Source organism: Plectropomus leopardus, chromosome 14, assembly GCF_026936395.1.
Source record: "Plectropomus leopardus strain MGB_pleo_1.0 chromosome 14, ASM2693639v1, whole genome shotgun sequence".
NCBI classification, from domain to species: Eukaryota; Metazoa; Chordata; class Actinopteri; order Perciformes; family Serranidae; genus Plectropomus; species Plectropomus leopardus.
Genome location: NC_142189.1, coordinates 20426099 through 20449601, shown reverse-complemented (window position 1 = coordinate 20449601; position 23503 = coordinate 20426099). Strand labels below are relative to the sequence as shown.

General features: G+C 41.0%; 1 protein-coding gene across 1 annotated transcript; it reads left to right on the top strand.

Annotated features, from left to right (window-relative positions):
• Positions 1-11603: 11603 nt before the first annotated feature.
• Positions 11604-22423, top strand: LOC121953888 (synapse differentiation-inducing gene protein 1-like). The gene is made up of 4 exons (XM_042501145.2): positions 11604-12152; positions 15175-15666; positions 20893-21030; positions 21656-22423. The coding sequence occupies exons 2-4, from the start codon at positions 15241-15243 to the stop codon at positions 21812-21814; spliced, it is 723 nt and encodes a 240-aa protein (XP_042357079.1). The 5' UTR covers positions 11604-12152; positions 15175-15240; the 3' UTR covers positions 21815-22423.
• Positions 22424-23503: the final 1080 nt, after the last annotated feature.

The window sequence follows — 23503 nt, the reverse complement described above, 5'->3', positions numbered from 1 at the left end:
ATAGACTCCCTTAAATGAGAACAAGAACACCTGAAGTATACAACGTGACCTGCCGATGCGTATTTATGAGTATATGAGTAAGCTGCCAACCCATTTGTCACCTTGGAAGCTTCATGCACTCCCAATGATCTGGCTATATAAAATTTTAACTCGCACACTCACAAAAATGTGAGTGAATTATATATTTATAATTATTTTTATGAGAAACAATAAGAATACAGTATGTGCAGAGTTGCAAATTTCGTCCTTTCCTTTTTCCTTTTAGTGTGTGGGGGGGTTATTTTGCCTTTAGGAAGATCCGCCACTGAGCAAACTATAATGTTAGTCATACCTTCTGTGGTAAGAATTCTACTTGAAAATTCAGCTGATCTTTCTTTTCTTTTGTTTTACCAAATAAAAAATAAAAATAATCAAACTCTTGGGATGAAAATGTGTCCTTACCCTTCAACAACTGTCTCTGTGATTTCCCGTTTCTCACTCATTTGCTTGCCAACGTAACTTGGCGGGCAAGCCTGCACTTACAGGAACCTTTACATGGAACAGAGCCACTTATTAATTTCAATATCAGCACTCTCTGCTATGACAATCTGCACAGATTTACTGCTTCAGATGTGGATGTATGCACATACACCATTTACAGTACACATCACACTGTGTCTATAGAAAACACAGAAAAAGTCCGTGCATAATAATCTATGGTGAATTAGCTGTAGGCTACTTACACAGATAACCTGTATGTTTTCTCTACAGATTCACCCTCCCCCATCCTCTACCTCATTCTTGGTAACCATGGTTGCCTTAGGTGTCAACCTATTTTAAGAAACTGTCATCCCTTATCATCCCTTATATAGAGTACCACACACACACACACACACATTTTGTAGGAGGAAGCTACTCTATTTGCCATGCTGATAGTTTCAGTTATGTAATGTTTAACTTGTGCTAATCTCTTTATAGAGTAAATACAGATCCAGGCCATGTTAGGTTAACTGTACAAATTGCTCATTAAAATAAACATTTTGTACAGAGATGAAGTGGAGGTACACGCATTATTTTTCCCCTTTATTTTTATGTTTTTTGTCACACTAGCCGTCTCGTTATGGATGCTGGTTAGATCACCACTTTGATCCAGACTAAAATATCTCCACTACTATTAAATAAATTACCAAGAAATTTGGTACAGAGATCCCTGTTGCCCAGAGAATGAAGCCTAATGTCTCTGGTGACGCCATGACTTTTCCTTCAATAAAATATCTCACATCTTCTGGCTGGATTGGTCCTCAGCATCTTAGTGAGACCCACCCTCGCTCCTCCACAGCGCCAGCCTCTCGCCCAAATATGGTCACTTCTGGCTCCAAAAAAAGACAGTGACAGCCATAATGCTGAACTCAAAGCTTCCACAAACCAGTGGGTGAGGTCATCATGGTAACTACATCCATTATTTTTATAGACTAAGGGTGCTCATGCTGAAGTGCCAGTCATGAACCAAAAACTAAACCAAATCAAATGTAGCCAGCATAAAAATGCTGATACAGAGTGCTTATTTTTTTGTTATTTACATTCTTTAAAAATCACCAAAATATGGGAAACAAAGTCTTTGAAACTCAATATTTGAATTTGGAACAAAATATAGAAAATATAGAAGGTATGTGCAAAATTGACGACATATAGACAAACCGACATGGTAAACATTATGCTTGCTAAACATCTGCATGTTAGCGTTATCTTTGAAAGCACGCTGAGGTTTGCATTCAGCTCAAATACAGCTTAAGAAGAACCTCACAGAGCTGCTAGCATGGTTGCAGACTCCTGGCCTTGTTTACACCTCTGAGTCATCTTGAATAATAAGCCATATAAAAGATGATGTAAGATTTATGAAAACAGGATCAGATTAAATCGGCATAAAACAGCAGCTATAGCTTGCCAGTGAAAAAACATTATCTGACTAAAACAACTTAACATTCTGAAACGAGGCAGTCTCATCTCTCTTCAATATCAGACCTTGAAATGAAGGAGGAAGTCCTTGGGTTATCCAGCTATCAATAGCGAGGACGTCAGTATCTCACAGTGGTTTTTAATTTCTAGCTTGCAAGTCGAAATCTGCATGAAACTCTCTTTCTGTCAGTTGTCAGTGTCACAGTAAAATAGCACGTCCACCTCTGACTCAATGTCAAGTGAGAAATAGGTCATTATGAAATGAATGAGAGATTAAAAAGGAGCTGATTAAATCTCCATCCGAGCCATCACTCAGCATAATGAGCACTTCAATAAAATATGGATATGCCAATAAAATATGTATACTTCCAGCACTCCCCAGTGTTAAACGGACTCAACTTCAGTGTCCAGCATCTCCGGAGTCACAGTGAGTTTGTCATAACACTTATAAATCTGCTTAGTGGTTGAAGAGGCCAATATTGTGCGCATGTATTCATTCACATGCATGAGTTTTCAGTTTATGATTCACACAAATAGGAAAAACAACACCTGCTCTGTGGTTCGGTGTGTTCTGATTGTAGTTGTGATGTTCTCATTGCATCCCTCCGTTTCTCTCTTAAAGTTGGAAATAAACAAATGACACATTGGCAGTAGCTGTGACAACTCCGGCCTTAAAAAATAAATACGTCATTTCAGATGAATTATACATAGCAAGGCATCTATTATTCAGCTCAACAAGGGAAAACAATGTCAATGTTGTCAAGTATCATCTAAAGTCCAATCAGCTCACGGAGAAGCTTTCAGCTTTCAATCTCAGTGGACACATTTGCTCACATGGTGTCATTATTTTTGCCAACTGTGCCAACATTGTTGTACATACCCTCCTCTCAATGTACAATATTGGATGTGTATTTCTGACGGTGATTCCTTATGCATCTTCAAAAGTTTTCCTATCTTTGAGTTAAACTTTATCGCTTTTGTCCTGTCTTTTTCTCAAGTATTATGAAGTGGACCAGGGGCGTCAAACTCATTTTAGTAGGGGTCGACAGATTATCGGACTGGCCAGTTATCGGGACCGATACTTGTCATTTTGCCAATTATCTGTATTAGCATTTTATTTAAGAATCACAGATAAAATTAGTTAAATAAAACGTGCAAAGGAAATGTGAACTTTTATTTCATAAAACCTCAGGGACCAATTTTCACTTGCCTTAATAAAAAACGTTGCTGGGAACTTGTTGTACATGATGTGGAAAGTCTCAGTTTTGATAAAACATTTGCCAAAGGCATTTAAACAAAGGTTTGTGTTGGAGTTTGTTATATTCCAAATTTTCCCCTTTCTTTTGATGTAATGAAGTACTAGTACATTAAATGTGCATCCTTTTACAAAACAGATGATGAACAGTCTGAGATTTCCCTAGAAAAATAGGTGCAATCTCAACAATATATCTTAGTCTATCTGCTTCTCAGTCATTACATGTGCAATTTAATTTTTAAGCAATACGGTTCCATCAATATTTTTTTAAGATAGGAGTCTGATGAGGACTCTTTAGTCAAAACACAATGGTCTATCCATGAATTAAAGAATTTTTAACCACAACCAGAGTCCCTTGGATGCATTTTGAGCCCATTCTCATTCAGAAGTCGTCAAATACTGCTGCTTTGTCAGTGATACTCATGCACACACTGATGCAGAAAGACACCTTTTGCAGCAGCATGACATGCCTATGTCATTTTATAACGTGACCAGAAGGAATCTTTCGTGGTGTTATGCGTTGCTGGATGCTTTTATTCATTTGTAACTACTTGCCCTATCTTTTAAGAACACCTGCTTTTATCACAATCACTTACACCTAGTGTCTTGACCCAGTGTGGTACTTTATGTTGATCATACCATCTGTTTCATGGCTTTACATGTATTGAATTGTTATTCTCCCATGTTAGAGTGCATGAGGATATTCCTGTTATGAAATAAGAGGGCATCATGACCATGTTAGGATGAAAAATATGAGCTACTGCTGCATTGCTTTTCAGAAAGATCACTCTATTGCAGCAGACAGCTGTCCAGGGATAGATGACCAAACTAATATGGCACAGCAGACCAGTCATTTAAAGAGCCTTGGACCAGAGTCCTCGAACGGATGAGCAGCTACAGAAATTAATCTTTCCTCATCTTAGATCCTTATGATTACTCCACTCCCAGGGGTTACACATGTGAGCATCGATTCTCTTTAAAGGCTGTCCAAGTCAACACATATCCTGTAGAGCAGTTGTGAGCCACTGACATAGAAAACGATTGCGTGGCAGAGCATCATAGATTTCTGTCGTGCCGTAATTATGTCCGGATGGGTCCTTCACTGTGCAAAGACTCCCATCTCCTGTGGGTCCATTAGAGGCTTTTGGAAATGAGAGGCAGGATGGCACACACAAACAAGTAGTCCTTCCTGACCTTTTGACACTCACAGGACTCCCGGGGTCTCTTGTATTGTTTATTAGGCACCACATCAACCACTGTGACAGTGTGCACTGAAAATAGCTTTTTAAATAAGGGCAAAAACGGCTGCCTGCCAAGGCTCAGATAATAAACCCACCTGAAATTACAGCTTGGAGAAGAACATTAAAGAGGAACATTAGGGAACGTGTGGCTATTGATTCAAATCAGAGGGAGAAGCAGAGTTTTACAGCGCATACATAATGCAAGCTTCATGAAATGAAATAATTAGTTTTACCGTTTTTGTTTCAGTAGAATATTGTTTTCACACATATTACACTGCAGAGGATTATGCAGTCTACTACAATCTTTACATCAGCGTTTTAGTCTTATTGTTCACAAAGTACCAAATGATTTTATGCATGTCAAAAGCTGATAAAGAATTTTCCAGACCAGCCTTATTCTAACAGCAGTTGAGTGCACAAAGGCATTACACTTTTGTAAATAAAGCACAATCTTTGTGCCATCACTGCAATAGGGCTGCTGAGGTAAGCCAGCTGAAATTACAGTTAAGACAAAACAGTCTGTGTTTAAACTTTAAACACATGATGTTTTCTTCAAACTGCTTTGTACGTTCATGGTGTCCTTAAACCAGCAATAACCGCCGTCATGAGCTGTGAACACAACGCTGCTTTATGCTCACATAAAGCAACAGGTATGGAGTTTAGTTTGTGCCCACTTAATGAAGTCCAATATTCACTTTTCTCTTAGCTCTTTTTTTGGTCTCCATTACCTCCTGAGGGAAATATCTGGCTCTTCAACAGCTAAATGTCCCCCTGTGTTTCCCAGCTGGTCACCAACTTGGTCTACTGTCTGGTTTTTGACAGGAGGCATAAAGTGGGTTTTATAGTTTTTCTGCTGAAAGTGCCTGCTGCGGCACAAAATGAGAACAAACCAAAACAATTAGCTGAAAGATGCTAAAACACTACAGTCCTAAAGGGGACTGCAGAGAGTGATCATTTTTTATGGGGTTTGTCCCTAAGACCGACTTCTTTCACATTACACGTCATAATTTAATTCATTGCAAAGTTGACTACAAAAATACTGATTTGAGGTACTTTTTAGGAGCAGAATATGATTTTCAAAGCATGTCTATGATTTAGAGTCTGAGCCAGGGTTGTTCACACATGGCTCTCAACATGGAGGAGGCTGAGCACTGGCTAGCAGATAATAGCAGGGACAGTGCTTACAACAGCAACAGTGCTGACAGAGCTGACAGTGTTAACCAGGGTGAAACCGGGTTTTGTGACAATGCTGTTGCAGTTACCAGTGGAAGGCTAAGCACCATATGAGCACATTAGCCAGTCGGATACACTATGGATGCATGAAGACAACTGGATTCAGTGTTGGAGGCAGGGGCCAATCATTTCTATGAAAGTTGCATGAAGCCAAAAAAGCTTGATTTCTGTGATATAAGAATTATTTGTATCTCCCACATAATGGGATCCACAGGGCGAGCGCACTGAAGACTTTCATTTTTAAGGGATTTGTGATATGCAAAAAAAAAAAAACGTAAGATGTAAGTCTATGAGAAAAGGTGTTTTTGGGTCCAAATGGCATCATGTGACAGACCCGGATGGTGTAATTCCAGATTTGGCGCCAATTGTAAAATTGGCTTCAAGGCCAGCTGAATTAAAGCAACAAACAATTGCGTCAGGGGGAGATCTAGAAGCCAGAGGCTTATACAACCTGCCCCCTCCCCCCAACTTTAAAACAACAAACAATAACAAAAGTGAAGAAAAACAAACAAAACCCCCTTCATTCATTGCTCATTGCCTTCTTCCTGTGTTTTTGAAAGAAACCGAGCCAAATTGCTCAGATTTCAAGGGAATAATGCTCAAAATGTCAAATATAGAACCTTTAATAAATTGAGGGGTAAATATTTATATAGCGAAACCGGCGGTTGTTTACGTGTGAGAATCAGTGATTTTGAGGTGGTGGTAGGGGGCACCAGTGACAGGTGCAGACTCCAGGTAACTGACATGATGCAAAGAGACAGGGCGATGAGTCACCCCAGCCCTCAGCGAGCTCCCCTGCTTAACCTGCAGCGGCTCCTATACGATTACCTATTTATAACCCTTCCACAGCAGTCCGCAGCCACAGACAGAGAGGGAAATCTGGCTTCATCTGTGCTCTGTTTCACTCTGAAGCATATTGAAAACTAAATCCTCAGCTGTTTAATAGATGGTTTAATGGAAAATATTAAAGCAGAGAGCTCTAACATATGCAGGCTGGTCCCGTGGTACACCAGGGATGGCAGCCCTGGCACATTTAATTGTTAATTCTTCTCATTGGACTTGACGGGATAGAGTGTGAATAAAACCATATCCCTGCAAGTCGTACAGCAGACTGTCATGCCTGGCTGACTCATCACCCGGTATACCTGCATATACTCTCCACAGGATTAACGTGTGTTCATTAGCATTATTAATGTTTCAAATGGTAATCCTCTAAGGTTAAAAAAAAAAATCTTCAAGCCCTTTAAACACGGCGTCGAATCAATAAACAAACAATGTACACAGCTGGTATATTTTTTCTTCTTTTTTTTATACAGCTAGGACTTCTGGCACAGCACCCCTACATTAGACAGAATCCATCATATTAATGATCCCGAGGCCACTTCATTATTCACAGAGAAGCAGCTCGCCTGTCCAAATAAATTATCATTGGTGTTCCATTAATGGAAGTTTTCAAATCTCGCCACGGAGGATGCCATTAATCTGCACACAGCGTTTCTCTAGAGTGGAACGATCTGTGAAGATGAGAAGCTCCCCACTGTCCTCGTTCACTTTCCTTTCTATGGGAGGAAGCCCAATTATGATTGACGTTAACTACTGCGGCTCCAGACTGGATCGTCTCCCAAGCTGCACACTTTGCATTTTCCACGCAGCGCCGCTAAAGGGATGTGTGTTTATAGGTGAAGGGTACAGAGCTGCAAAGTGGTGCTTCTGTCTGAAACGGCGGATGACAAACTCCGACCTCTCCCCTCCTGATGGAGGCGCTTTCAGCTAATTCGACACATATTGCATTTGTGTGTCGGATAATTGCAAAGCCAAAAAGCCTCTGCCGCTCCCTCGGGACTCCCCCACACGTCCACTCCACACAGACGTGGGCCAACGTCCAGACACATACTGTTAATATTCTGATTGGACATTTGTAGAAAGACCTTGAAAAGTCACACACTGTGAAACTTTCAAACACTTTAATGAAATTGCTTCTCATAATGTTGGCATTCAAAGACTATTATGTTTTTCATTATGACAGCCTACTGTAGGAGTCAAACTCATTTTCATTTTCTCTGGATGTAAGAGGGCAATAAATCCATTTCCTTTAATGCTCTACAGACTGCCCGGCTTTACCCGCAGACCTTAACAAATAACTAAAGTGAAGTTCTGTAACACGGCTCGCTGAAATTAATTCTGTTGGAGCCTGATAGCAGCATTTATGGTAAACAAATTCCGCTTTATAAAAGAGCTTTTGTTGTGCTTGTCGGCTCTTAAGCTCAATTTGCTCTTTTGGAAGAAATATCCACTGCCTGAAGGCGTTCAGCTGGATCTGTTATTTATTCCTCCACCTACCTACTATCTTCTTAATCACCAACTCTAATTTACATACTCTCCCTCTGCCCATAACAGGATGCTGTCATCTGCTTCCTGGCCAGCTCATTGTACCCTGAGTCAGGTGGTGAACATGACGCAGTATTTAGCTGTTGCTTTCTGTCCAAATGTGAGTTTTCAGTTTTCGAGACTTGCAGCTTGCCTCCAGGTCTGGAAGGAAACTCTAGCCTCTGCTCCTGCCAAAACACTTCCCATATGCCGAACCTCATCTTGCTCTTGCACCTGAACCTGCCGCCGCAGGGACTGAAGTCCCGCTGTTTATCTGCACACTGACCTCTTTGGCCAAATGGATGCAGTCCTCTCACAACACCTGATGTCTGCAATGAGCACCAGCGGCCGAAAAACAGTTTATTTTATGAGAATAACTACAAATATAAGAATCTGTTGACTCCTTGCAATATTATTGTGCTAAAAACTAACTCAACATCATTGTTCTGGTGCTGCATTCAGGCACCACTCTCAAGCTATTTAACCCTGTGAAACCTGAGCGAGATGGTTTGATTTTTTTTTTTTTTTTCAAAAACATGGGGAAAAAGGCAATGAACAACTTGCCAAGGAATGTCCCACATATTGCAAAAAAATAGCATAAGGTGATGAAGAAAATGAACTGAAACTTTGTTTTAAAATAGGGAAGAATTATTAGAAGATTATCAAAAACTAGGGAATAATGTACAGAATGTATTTATAATCATGATAATCATATATTTAAAATTATGCTACAGAAAAATGCATTTTCGTTAAATTTTTCTTCACTTTTTTTCTGGCCATTTTTTGTGTTTTTTTCTTTTTTTGGCAGATTTTCAGGTATTTTTTCCTAACGTTTTTACTAATTTCTTGCTATTTTTTGGGCCATGTGTTGTTAATTTGTTCATTGTCTTCACTTTGAAAGAAATCCAACCCATTTATTCAGGTTTCAAAGGGTTAAATAGACAAATCTGTCCAAACTATTACTACCGTAAATGTGAACTTTCAAGTATGCAAACAGATTTAATTTAGCATTTTTGCTTTTTTTCTCTCCATCAGCCCCATGGGCTGATTCGCTGGTCAAAGGTGCTCCACTGGCATACGATTTGTTCAAGTGTTTAATCAAACAGGAAATAGTGCACAGAACGGCCTTGTGGGAAAAGCTGCTTAAATCTCCCCTTTCTTTGCAAAAGCCGACTAGGCCAGATCAAATTAAGTGGTTTGATACTTTCTCTGCCAATCGGATTAGGCACGATTAATTCCCAAAAGTGTTTAAATGATTAAAGCCGGTTAATGGGCCTCAGGAAAGTTCACGGTGTCAAGAGTTGACTGCGATTTTAAACAGCGGGGGAGGAAAGTCAGTAACTGTAAAAACAATTTCTGCTTTGCTCTTTGTCAATCAACAACACATGAATACCAGCAGCTCAAATAATCTTTTTGTTTCTTAAAATTACAAGACTCCGAGGAGGAAATGCTTGACAAATTGTGCGTCGGCTACGTAGTGACACAGTGCCTAAATATAGAGTGGAAAATGGAGCAGAAGAAAGGGGAACAGGGAGGACCATAAATATTCACAGTCCATCTACAGAAGGCTGGCAAAAGCCTGGTCCAAAGAGAAATCTACTCTTTTCACAAATTATGCTTAGTGGCAGCACTGGTTTATACTGGTTTTATTTTCATTGGGCCACATTTAAGATTCAGATCTTTATCAGTGTTCCTCTGAGTCGTGCTGCTGATGGAGAGAGAGAAAGACAGAAGAATAATGGATAAATGGTTACAGATTCTGGTCCCCTCCTCGCCCCCTCTTCTAATATACTCGTCTCCTGAGGGAGAGGTATCCATCACAGAGATGGCCGGGCTGTTATGCCACGTCGCCTCGTGCATGTGAACACAAGGTGACACTGGGAGAGGCGCTGCTCATGTGTGCCCAGTCTTATAAATGCAGCTCCATGTTTCCCCCATAAAGTGTCCATCAGCACCTTAATGCATCTCCCAGTGAAAGTGACAGAGCCTGGGCTTGCACATTATTAACTCCAGACATTTTTATGAGCCTGTGGAACAGAGTGCTCCTTCTGAATAAGATATGTGTCCAGTGTTTGGTGGCTATATATCAGTCTTTTACTTTTTGGCATTTTGGCATACCGCCTCTAAGCACTGTTTGTAGTGTGTCCTTACATGAGTCTAAACCAAAGACCCTGTAAATGCTTTAGTTATGTCATGGTTATTCTCCACTGGGATAAAAACAAATTAGGTTTAGTTTTGCTGTGTGGAATCTATTATGTCACCCATTTGCTTGCATGGGAGATACATCCATATTAATGTTATGTAAACAGTGTTTACAATGATAAATTGTGGCGTGGAATCATAAGCAGCTTAGCAGAGTGGGGTTAAAGGCACAACCAAATTGGCAGGCTCATGATAAATGCATGGGATTTGTCTAAAATATTAATCAAATATAAATGTGCAATGAATTTAATAGTGGCTTATTCCTGAGTTATATTTAGGAACGCACTAGAAACATCACAGGGACTATGAACAGGAAGGCAAATTGGTACATTTTCTGAAACAAAGAATAAAAACTGAGATTATGTGAAGACGGGGAATTCTAAATTAATGTAGGAGAAGGAGAGGCTTTATTAAAATGCTCTGTGAAGATTCTGTGTTGCAGGCGCAGACTGTTAGGAAGTTTGGGAATATTCACCAGGAGCCTTGTAAGGGTCGGTTGTGTAAACGGTTGTGTGACATTGTCACAAGTGTATCCTTGTGTATCGCTAGCTGTCATCTCTACTGGGACGTCTAAATGCATATACCATAAGAGTCAGGATTAAGCGGCAACCTCCCGAGCTGAAAAACGAAGCTAACACCGAAGTGTCAAAAACTGCAGTTCCTCAAATGGCCATTTGAGGCTGGCTCCAGAAGCAAGTAAATCCCCTTGACCCCCATGTTAAAATGCCCAACTGTGCACAAGGTGAATTTTATATAACTCAGTTGTTTACTTTTTATAAAGGCTTAAAGTTATGCATCTTTAAGGGTGGAGCTGCTTAAGTGACAGGCTGTCTGTAAGGCATCGCTACAGTCTGTGAGTTAGATCTGTCCCTCCCTCACACCTGCACCCCCTAATCCAAATATGGTCCCTTCTGGCTCCAAAAAAAGTCAGTCATGATTGACAGGTGTGTGTGCCAATCACTTCGCTCCCCATCAATGGTGCTGCTTGCAACCAGTTGGATGGGTGAACAGGCGGTGAATACATCAATTCAACTTTGCATTTTTGCTTTCTGTTTACACAAACATGGGGAGAAAATCTTTTGATAATAAGGTAAATCATTTTATCTGAGCACAAACAATACAAATCAACGGCTTTAAAAAATAATAATAATGATTAACTGATCAACAAACATGTCTCAATCTGAAAAATGTGTATCTAATCGGGGCCGCTTGACAGTGAGTTCCCGGGCTGCTTGTTGTTGCCAGTCCGCCCCTGCTGTGTTGTTTGTTTTCTACAGAGTGGGCGTTCTCAGTGGGGAAGAATAACACTTACAGCTTGTTGTGCAAGTAATACAAGCAAAGCAATTACTTCAGGACACTATGAGTCTGCAAAGTGAATCTGGCGCATATGATGTAAAAATATACTTCCATTTTTTTTTTTTTTTTATTCAATTAATGACTCTTTGCTTATGCAACGAGACAAAATAGCACCTCTGGGGAGGCGTAAAGCCAGCACGAGACACTGAGCTGGAGGAAGACGCCCATGCAGGCAAGGCAAGTTGAGTTTGGAAATGTCAAATCCGTGGTCGGTATTAGTATTAGTTTACAGCGCTCCTCGAACAGCCAATCAGTTGGCTGGAGTCAGCTCAGCCTCTGCCGGAGTTGTTTTGGAGCTCGAGCTCAGTGTGACACTGTGCGTAAAATCTACCTGTCAGACGCAGCGGCGGTGCCATGGCAGGCAGAGCTGAGCGAGCAAAGTCCATTCTCACACACACGGAATAAGTTCATTTTAAACGGATGTCATAATGTTGCGCTGCGATAGCAGTTCCCCCCTATAAACTGACGATGTGAAGTAGAAAGGTGGGTCCGTCCGTCTCCGTCGACTCAGTTGCGCCGAGGAACGATGCTGAGCAAAGCTGCGGGAGGATTTTCCACTTCAGGTAAGATGATTTTCGGATGTTTAGCTACTAGTTTGTGAAAAAAAATATTCTTAACCTGTTATTCTAGGGTAGATAAAGGTCCCTCCAAAACACAAAGGAGCAAAACAGTAAAGAAATATGAAGATTTCTCTCATTAACATAAAATCTGTTAAGTATTGCAATTTCATTGAAGGTAAAAAAAATAAAGAGGCGTGATGTCATCCAAATATTAATAATGATGTGTTTTTTGTATGAGAGAGAGAAAAGTGTGACATTTATATAAATAAACTATAGTCAAAAGATAAAAAGAGAAATCAGAGACAGTATGTGTTCCTGATCATGAATAATTGTGTAGTCTGAGCACACACTCACATGTGCTAAGTGCACATCTTTCATGGTGTGAGATGAATTATTTGTGGATGTAGGACGCGGTTTTTGTTGTCTAATGTAGTGTGTAATGGAATTCCCTGTTATCTGGAGAGTGGCTCGGCTTCAGAGGCATGTGAGAATGGAGACCGCAGGACACAGTGCTGGAAGATATTGAGCCACGAGTCTTGGATGTGTGGGCTCCGATTCAGCGACTGGCCCACATTATTCATGCTTCTGCTCGCTGAACAGCTCTGTAAACCCACTGTGACTGCGTGAGTTTTCGTTCTCTGGAGGTCACAGGGGCCAAAGGTCTGCTGCAGATCTGCATGTCTTCTCTGTGGGCCAGGAATTCAATGCATATGGAGAAAATATATGCAAACGTATTCAGTCCTCTGCAATAAATATTAGCTATGTGAGGGTTCATATTTTGTTGAGGCTGTGTCAGAGGCGTTGGCAAAAGTCTTGAGGCTATAGTCTTTAATGTTGTTGCACTAGATGGCATTTCAATTTTGGGTGCTGGTGTTATTTTGCCCGGTCCAAGTTGTTTGTGTCCAACTCAATCGCCTCCCGAGCCTCATAAATCAAGTGCTGTCATACCTGTTTTTTTTCTAATGTGTGGAAAATCTCTACATTTTCTTATGTATTTCCACCCTGTGGCTCATTTCTCACTACAGCACTTCCAACAAAAAAAGCGTGAAATGACTCTGATTTCGTTTTTTCTACTAATTCTAAAATATGATGCAGTTGCCTCTGTGGCTTTTATCTTATGTCATTGTAACACACAGGATGAAAGATTAATTTGATGGATAAGGTCTTTGCTGGCCAAAAGGGACTCGCTATTGGTGCTGGATTCGCAAATTCAAGTAGTGGATTTGCTTATTCAAATCTGAACATGCTCAGATCACACAGCCTCTCATTGGCCGATGTGTTGCCTTAGTGACGGCCTCTTCTGACAGTGTTTTTTTGGGTTTTGTTATTTTACATTTACCACTAATTTTATAACTGATCTTCCGCTCATTTGAAAACATTTAGGAAGAGTCAGAGAGTCCAGACTTTGAGTTATCAGTATGCAGTGCAAAATACACCAGCACCTCCCCTGGTTTTCAATACAGTCGTGACATGTGGAAGATTATTTTTTCACAGACATGTTTGTATGAATCTGAGGGTGTGAGATGCAACAGTTTAACATACAGCAGATGGTGATTTTATGGCCCCGACTGGTGCGAAGAATGCTGATTGCCAAGCGAGATGAAATATTTCCTATACTGAATTCATGTCCTAGATTATTACATTACTGAAAACCTCATGTTCGGTCTGACTGGATAGCTACTGGAAAGATCAAAGGTTCAGTGTGAGGGATTTAGGGGGATATATTGGTACAAATGGGAATATGATATAATGAGTATGTAGCCTTTAGTATATAATCACCTGAAAATAAGAATTGCGTTTTGTAGCTTAGAATGAGCTGTTTAGTCCACATTGTTGCACCGCCATGTTTCTGCAGTAGCCCACAACATACAAATCAAACACTGGCTCCAGATAGGACCATTTTGGTTTTATTTTTGCTTGGTCAATTTGTTTTAGAGAGCTCCAAGTTGAAAGCTCCAGAATGTCTGGATCTTGCAATACATTCTCATCCCAGCTCATCAGAAATCGCTGATTGGTCATCAGGGTTCACTTCTACACGACGGCCTTGGTATCCGCCTGCATCTGTTCTGGAACGGTGTGCCAATTTACAGATATACATATCATACCACCTTAAAAGATGCCGTCCGGCCGCATTATACACTGACACCACCAGGCAATGTATCATACCTCCATTAAACAGGCCAAAACGTCGAAATCACTGACAAGAAGCGGTATTTGACGAGTTTGGAATAAGAGCCGGCTGGATCTTAAGTTATCAGAGGAAAAATGTGAGTACACATTCACAGGTGCTTGGCTGGCTGCCCGCCTGCGACATGCAGAACAGCAACGTGAAACTGCTTTATTCAGTGGTTTTACTGGTGTAAATCACTGAGTCATTTTGTTATGGAGAGAGAGAGACCTCTGCGGATAATTCTATAAACCTCCCGAACGTCTGGATCAGAAATAAGTTGAATGCACTTTAGGTTATTAGAGAAAAAAGGTGAGCACACATTCGATGGGGCTGGACTAACGCCGACATTTGGCATTTTGCTGATTATCTGTATCAGTGTTTTATTTTAATGGTTGTCGATAAAATTCATGAATTAAAAAGTGCAGAGAAAGTGTCAGCATGGGAGGAACTTTTACTTTGTAAAATCTCAGGGAGCTATTTTTATTTATTCATTTTTCTAACTTAAATTTTCACTTGACTTTATAAGTAAAGCAGTTGAGAGTTTGCTGTATATGATGCTGAACATTTCAGTTTTGATTACACACTTTCTAAAGGCATTTAAACAAAGTTTTGTGTTGGCGTTTTTTATATTCCAGATTCTTAATATTAACAGTGGACGCCTTTCATTTTTACTGTAAATGCATATCTATTCCAAATATCAGTTATTTCATTAACTACTAATAACGAGTATCAGTATCAATCCTGAAAAACCAATGCCGGTCAGGCTCTACTGTATTTCCCCAAAAACATGCCATGGTTTAATTGAAATGCTTGCTTTTTATTAATCCCATTTCACTGTAACTGTACTTTTTTCAGCTATCAAACTGCCAAACTTTTTTTGGACCTCATCCTCTGATCCACTAGACGTCTGAACCTGCCATCATGGAGAGCCTCAGTGAGCTCCAGAACCCCCTGCTGGACAAAACCAGCAGACATGTGGTGCACAACGATTACCAGGGTTACCAGTGTGACTACTCAAGCCAGCCTTACCAGGACAGCCTCATCGGCTACTACTACACCGGGACTAATGACAAGCATAAGACGCAACAGTTCCTGGACGCCACATCCCTGCATCTGGCTGTGGAGGCCTTCTACGGGCCCAACTTTATCCTGTACAAGGACGACGTGAGCCTTCACAGCAAGGACTCCAAGAGCGAGAGCTTTGAGACCACGTTCACAGAGAGTAAGGACACTGTAGTGGATGGAGTTTCTACGGAAAACCCTCTGGACAGCGTACAAGGAGAGAAGGATGCGAAGATCCAGACGGTGTCGTACGAAGTGGAGGAGGAGCAGGGTCCTGAGTATGAGGTCAGAGGTCACACCAAAGAAAATATAAATATGTTTTCTGTGTTTGTGGCAGTTTGCATTGCTTGGGTGATGTTTTATGTAGGTGCCTAATATACTGGGTGTCTACAAGCAGTATGTATTTCAACTGTAGCCCTAAATCTACAAGCTATATGGGTATAATTACACTGCTTAAAGCCATTTGATGTAAGTAAGAGCTATTTGGCAGTGTTATTAGAATCCAGAGTTGCTATATGCATTTTAAAGCATGGCAACACTTACTTGTAACTGTCAGGGCGATCTTTCAGTAGAAAGTGAGTCATGGCGTGTACAGTGATGCTTATTATTTCATTTACCATTCTAATGGACTGCCATTGTGATTCACGCTCATTTCTCTTCTCTAAATGGTCAATTTACTGGAGTCTTTCAAGTCTAGTGCGGGGTAATTGTACGCTTTTTTTTTTAATAATTACATTCTGAGAAAATGACACATCTGAGTTTATCTATCCAGGCTATTGTTCTTTCAGGACTATAACTACAATCTCCAAAGAAAAGCGTGACAGCAAAAAGAGCAAAGTCTTTTCGGAAGTGGTAAAAATCTAATTTCATCCAGGGATGCTTGTGAAGCACCCAGGGCTCTGAGCTGGCAGAGGAAGAAGTATAGCAGCACCCTAACTGGGCTGATGATCGCGCCAGCTCCTGTCACTCGGAGGCCCTGGCAGATAGATAGAGACACGGCAGCGACTGCCATTAATGCCATAAGTAATGCCGTGCTGCAAGGGTATTAAGCGGGACTCCGCTGATGCATGGCTGTCGGAGCAGGTGAGCCCACAGCTAAAGTTATTCCATGTCAATTCCCAAGAGCAAATGAATCTGATGAACAGTGCTTTAATGAAAGTTGGGTTTGCAGCTTGAATATGAGACTTTTCACTCAGCACCTGCGTTTCTTTACTCCCCCTTCCTGCGTACATGCATGTGTGTGTGTTCATCTGTGTATACCTCGTTGCTCAGATTTATTCAGTTTTCGGGTTGCCTTGTGAACACAATATCTGAAGAACACCTTGAGGGAAGATCTTCAAATTTGGCACAAAGTGATTACAATTTGATGGTCAAAGGTCACGGTCACTGTGACCTTAGATCTCTGTCATTCTCATGACCGCAATATCTCAAGAAGGCCTTGCAGGAATTTCTTTAAATTTGGCACAAATGTCCAATTGGACTCAAGAATGCATCAATAAGAACTTGGTGGGCAAAGGTCAAAGGCCACAGGTGACATTGCATCCATCTCATTGTTGTGAACGTGATATCTCATTAACACCTTTAGGGAATTTTACTTAAATTTGCCAAAAATGTCCACATTGAGTCAAGGATGCACTGATAAGATTTTGGTGGCAAAAGTCACTATAACCTTGCGTCTCTCCCATTCTCGTCCACTTTGACTCAAGAATGAACTGTTAAGAATTTGTTGGGGTGAAGTTCAAACCACACAAAACATGTTTTTTTAGCCCAAGAATTCATGCAAGAATTCACACAAATGTTGGATAAAATGATGACATTTTATATCCAAAAGATCATAGGTCAACTTTACTGTGACATCATAATGTTCTGCAAAAATGTCCATTAATTTACATCATAACTCGGTAACAGAGGGGTAGACTTTTGGTCAGATACTGAATTGGTGACATTAATCTTGGGTGTTCATCTTGAAACTGTGCTGACTCTATAGATCTGTGACCAAGAGAGGAAAGATGTGAGTGAAGCATCCATGTTTTCACATGGAAACATGTATGGATGGATGTACATAGACATTGATGTAAGCTGTAACTGCAACTTGACTGGTTCCTGGAGGCAAGCAACCACGAGGCAGTATTTCTAGTTGAATGATAAAAACACACCCAAAGAGTGCTAGATGTGTGTTGATGAATAGAAGTCATATCAAACATTAAGAGAATTTTCACAGCTATGGAGACTAAAAATAAGAGGGAGAGAGATAAGCTGGTGTTGGCTTCATACATATGCTAAAATCCCAGGATAGAGTCTGTGACAGTTCCTCATCATAATAAAACCATTTTTTTGTCAGCAGAAGTACTCATTTTACTCCTTACTGCAACTCACATCATCACTGTACCTTTCTATGGTGCCCCATTCCTTTTTTTAGACTCAGAGAAAAGGGTAGTGTAACTTTACTGTTGTAATTCCACTGCTAGTTTTTGTCAGCAGATGTTTGACATCTGTGTGACAGAGCAAAAATAAATTGCAGGTAACAAAGTAACAAGAGTGTGTGGGTGATGCCACAACATACATGGGTCTGTGTGTGGCCTGTTGTGGAGTCAACTGTCCCCTCCAGACTCTAACGATGCTTCGGAGAGTGCTGTGACAGGGTTGTTAAGGGCTGCGGAGCCCCATCAGTTATACTGGCATCGGACCAGACTTGGAGTGTGTTCCCATCCGGCCGGACTCGGTGTCAGGCAGACTGTCAGAAGGACTGAAAGCACCAGTCACTCAGAAGTGTTATCAGGTCTTGCTACAAAGATAAAAGGAGATTACTGCTGTTTGTACCCACCGGTTTATTCATGTGATGTCAGATTATGTGGTTATGACCAGCTGCTGTTTTGATGGATCACACCCGGCTGTCCAGGTGGACAGCGTTCATAAAGCAGATAACAGGGAGCTCATAATCTGCTCTTGGCAAAGGTAACTGGGTGGAAACTACTATTCTCCGCTTCCCTCTAACATCTAAATGAGGTTTCTACACAGAAACGCCCCCCAAAATAGCACAAGATGATCAAATTAGACCCTGTAGTTTGGTAAATGTAGATCAGATTAGTAGCTAAGACAGAAAATTGTGCACAACATGCTTAAAAATATACTGCACAAGTGTTCTTTCTTCCTTGCCGCTTTGCTGACTGTTCTTTAATTACCTCTAAAATGGTTGTTTCAGTTCCTGCCTTAAATATTGATTTTTATTTTGTTCCTTCCTTTCCCCCGCTTTGATTGATCCCTGCAGGCAAATGAAACCTGCTCCTTATGGAGGCTATTTATTTAGACAAACATCTACTCCATCTCTGGGACAGCTGAGGGAAGCGCAGCAATGTCCTCTTAAAGGTCACTCATGCAGTCACATTGCCAACCTCGCTGCAGGCGCGATGTGCCAATGGAGTCTGAGTGGCGTTCGAATCTATCATTCATTAACCCGCTCAGCCCTCGTGGCCCCTGAGTTTGAGTATTGATGCACAGTATTGGGAGCCTGTTGAGCAGAGATGGTGGTGGTCTCTTATGCTGTAGAAGCAATTTAGCACACAGACGACACTGTCTTCTTGCTGTTTCCCCTGTCACCTCGCAATGATGGAACAATCCGTTAATCCCGTGTTATCTGTCAGGCCGCTCATGGGTGTTGACAGAGGCACCAAATCCTTTCTGGCTGGCTGAGCACATCCTGTTCTGGGTGGTGGCGCAACATGTGCAGATACACTGGCCTGTGGGGGGGGGGTACGAGTTGTCAAGTTACAGCAGTGTGAAGACATTCAGAGTACACCTGACTGTCTCCACATGGCAACCAACCAACCCCATTAGGTGTCAGGATCACTGCACTCACTTTTTGTCTCATTTTGTGAATTTGTCCCTTAAATTTTGCATATGTAAAAAAAAAAAAATATGTAAAAAAAGTGCCCTAACCCTTACCCAGGGTTCAGCAACGTTGCCGTTAAACATATTACAATGCTTAAAGGCTCAGACGCACCAAACTGACATCAGAGAACTGGCACAACGAAAGCCCCCTGCCGTGTCTTGGCCAAAAAGTTGAACAGAAACATACCAAACCGACAGCCAACCAGCACGTACGCTCTGTGCCTGTGTGAGAGGAGGTACCCCTCCATACCACCTGCAGCGGTCGTCTGTAATAGTAATGCAAAATGGAAAACCAAGTGACCGCCTTGACACTAGTTAGCCAGTCAGCACATTAACAAAACAATCTAATGTTGAAAGAACAAAACATATTTACAGTGAACAAAAACACAAACCATCCAGAATCGTTTCTGCTAAAGAGCTCAATGGCACAAGAAAATGAATCTTACCTCATAGAACAAGTTTGTTTTGACCTCACTCCCTCTTGACTGTAGCCCTTTGTTTACATTTTCCACTTTGGTTTCTTTTGCGCTGAGTTGAACAGCCAATCAGAGTGATTTCATTTTCAACATGCTGAATCAGTGCAAAAAAAAGCCAACAAGGGTTGACAATGGCCAGCGGTGGGGGACGCACTGCGACAACAAGGCGCTCGCCATCGGCCCAACATGGCCGGATGGCCGACCATTGGCTTGGTGTGCCACAGCCTAAAAATGTGGGTAACACAGCCTGTTAACAGTAAATAAGCCAATCAACCTTTCTAATTGAGCACTCATGTTTACCACAAGGTGGCAGCAGTGGGCTACTTGGGATTATCTGGTTATTTTCAGTTAAAATAATGCCATGTTTTGTAATATTTATGAAACTAAAGAACGACAATAAAGAAATTACTTATATTTTTTTTGTTAGTTTTATCTAGAATTTACATTCCAGCACAGCAGCGCTTTCTGCTCAATATCGCTCTCATCACTGGACTCATCACGGGAAACTGAATAAACTGGAACTGAATCGATGTCCTTAATGAGCTGACTGGTGATGCTTGTTGCCTTTTTTGTGGCTCTGTCCCTGACAGTCTTTGAGAGGGGCTTATCTTTAATTTTCTGAACTATCTCAGTTTGAAGTCTGAAAATAGATGCTCTGATATTTTTATTGAATGATTCTTTCCTGTGTTCCCCGTCCGTGAACAGCTTTCTGTGCATTACAATCTCCTGAGCTGCCACAAAGCTTGCAGCAGTAGTGGAGTTTAAAGAGTTAATCCATTTCTTAAAAGTACATTTTTACTGCAGGTCCGAAATTGCAATGATAAATTATATTTAAAATGTTGAAAAATTATAATTATTCATTTTCAGTTTTTCCAAAACTACAGGGAGCCAATAAAGACTGACTGAAGAGCTGCAGGTTGCCGACCCTTAACCTAACCCCCCTAACCCTAAGTACATCTGACTGTCTATGCACGTCAGCTGTACCCCATTTAGATATCGGTCTAGAGATCCCTGCACTCACCTTTTGTCTTATTTTGTGAGTTTTTCTCAGAATTTGCACTCAGTATAAGCGTCATGTAAAACAAAAGTGCATCATCGGCTCCTTTTCTGACACGTAATCACTCTTCATCATCCCGCTGTCTTCCAGAGTGACAGCTCCAGTGACAGCGAGAGTGAGGACAACTTCATCGTGCTGCCCCCTCGGGATTACCTGGGCCTAGCCATCTTCTCCATGCTCTGCTGCTTCTGGCCCTTGGGCATCGTTGCCTTTTACTACTCTCACAAGGTAAAAGCCCAGAGACCTCAAGCTTGTCATTAACTCTGATTAGACTGCGTTCTATTTAAGGTCAGCGAGCACAAGCACACAGACTAGAACTACTGCAGCCCATTTTCCAGCCTGCACCCCTCCTTGCAGTTGTTTCAGATGATTGACTACGTAAATTCATCGGGTTCGGCTCACTTGTCAGTCCTCTGTATTCACTTTAGGAAACCATTAACATTGAGCTCCGCAGTATGTGCCGTGTGAGCACTGCAGTTATTTTGTTGCATCCACAGCTGAGGAGTCTAATGTCGCGTCTTTCTGGTGTGAAAAGATTACCTTGACGTCCTGCAGTCTTAATGGTTTTGCAACATCTTCCACCATAATTACAGAGACAATCATACCGGAGCAGAAAATAATGTACCAGAAAAATAACTAAAGGCCAGGCTCATTTTTTGATAGGAAACCAAAACACCCAAACAACACATTTGTCACTGTCAGAGGGATAATGACCTAATTGCCATGGAAACTAATGGCTCCCAGAGAGCATTTCTTGTTTTCTCTCTTTTAACTGTGGCTTAACACCTACTCATACACTCGGTGCTGATGAGTAGCACACCGGCTCATTTCACTCTCTGCTTTGTTTTGTCAGACAGGCAAGGCCATCTCTAAGGGAGACTTCTCCAGAGCGGGAATGAGCTCCAGGAGAGCCCTCTTCCTAGCCGCTCTCGCCATCACCATTGGAACGGGGATGTATGTGGGGGTGGTTGTGGCCCTCATAGCCTACCTGTCCAAGCCTGGACACGTATAGCACTGGGACCTGTTAGCTTGGGGGTAGATGGAGAGAAACGAAAGCAAGATGGAAAGAAGGGAATAGACCTCGCCTGGAGGCTGGCTGTATGCGAAAAGACAAACCCATATGAAGAGAAAAGACTAAACCAGAGAGAGAAAACAAGATGTGTGGATGGACTATTACTTGGACTGTTATTGATCTTTATTTTTGGGATGCAACACTCCCACTACGGTATTCCACCACCACAAGGAGAAGAAAAGACAGCGCTGAGGATGACTACTCTTCTACAAAGACTGTGCTGTACTAATATGTTAGAAAAAAAAACAGCTGAGCTCATAACAGAAAAAAACTACCTACCTTTTACCACATTAGTCATTTACAGCCGTTTTATTTTACCTTTATAGTAGGTGTAGGCTGTTCTCTGCCAATACTACTGCAGAATGTGAAACGTCCACTTTGTAAATGAATTTCTTGGACAAACAGTCAGCCAGTGGGCTCTTATGTGTAGGAGAACAAGCTGATTGTCACAGTGTACACAAAATTGCTGAGCAGTGGTCAAGAGGATTATTTGTGTTTACTGTGTACTGTAAATTTAGTCAATAAATACATTTGGCATGAATAGTGAAACATCTTCTTATTCATCGTCTCTTTGAGAGGAGAGATTTTACCCACAGGGCTACTGGTGCAGTTGCCAGGAAATTAACATACGATTTTTTTCAGAATTTGTATTAAGGAGGAAAATAAACAGCAAAACAGTATTAGAATTTAGTCTGATGCTGTTCTGTAGGCTACTAAAAAAAGCAGTCCATCAACTCGATATTAAAAAAATCAGCGCTTGTGTGAATAAATGAACAGTTAGTGGTTCCTTGCTAAACTCCTGAAATATTGGGAAAAAGTTAAAAGTAAGGAATAATAGTTGAAATAGTTCAACAAAAGTAAGGAATGAAACAGTCTATCTAAAAGTACTTCTTATAGTCAACCTCCAGCCTGTTTTTGCTAAATTAAGATTGTTTGCTTTGTGGCATCAATACAACAACATGCCAAACAGCTGCTGGGTGACTGGCTATATACAAGATTAGATTATTCAAGCCTCCAGTTCAGCATCAAACCAGTAATGTAACTCTAGGTTGTGAAATTAACCTGAAAGAGTGAAAATCTGAAGCTCATTTAAAGTTTGGCAGTGCACAGACCAGAGACTACACACCCCACTTTCCCCAAACAAAGATTGCAGCAATCTTGTGACATCACTTTGACTTTGGTAATGGATCAACAATTAGTGAACAGCGAGCTTAAAGTCATGAATAAACTGTTTGATAGTCAGCGAAAAAGTAAGGAATAAAAAGGGCTGAAAAAGCCTGTTAAGAAACTGTTAAAATAGTTGGCTAAAAGTAATGGATTAACAGCTGAAATAGCAAAAAGTAAGAAGAAAATAGTTGAAACAACTAGTGAAAAGTAATGGATATTTGAAATCGTTAGTGAAAAAGTCATGGATATATAGCTTAAATAGTTAGTGAAAAGTAACCAAAAAATAGTTGAAATAATTAGCTGAAAGCAATGAATGAACTGTTTGAATGTTTAGCAAAAAGTAAGGAATGAAAAAGGCTGATTTGTAAAGGCTGATAAGTTGAATTTTTTAGCAAAAAGTGAGGAAAAAACAGGTGAAATAGTTAAAAGTAATAGATTGCCGCTAGTTAAAAGTAAAGAACT

What these genes read in the sequence shown, in the direction of transcription:
- LOC121953888 (XM_042501145.2), top strand. Translation starts at nt 15,241, where the DNA reads ATGGAGAGCCTCAGTGAGCTCCAGAACCCCCTGCTGGACAAAACCAGC. An exon ending in AGCAGGGTCCTGAGTATGAG is followed by an intron (nt 15,667 to 20,892) that starts GTCAGAGGTCAC and finishes GCTGTCTTCCAG; the next exon opens with AGTGACAGCTCCAGTGACAG. An exon ending in CCTTTTACTACTCTCACAAG is followed by an intron (nt 21,031 to 21,655) that starts GTAAAAGCCCAG and finishes TTGTTTTGTCAG; the next exon opens with ACAGGCAAGGCCATCTCTAA.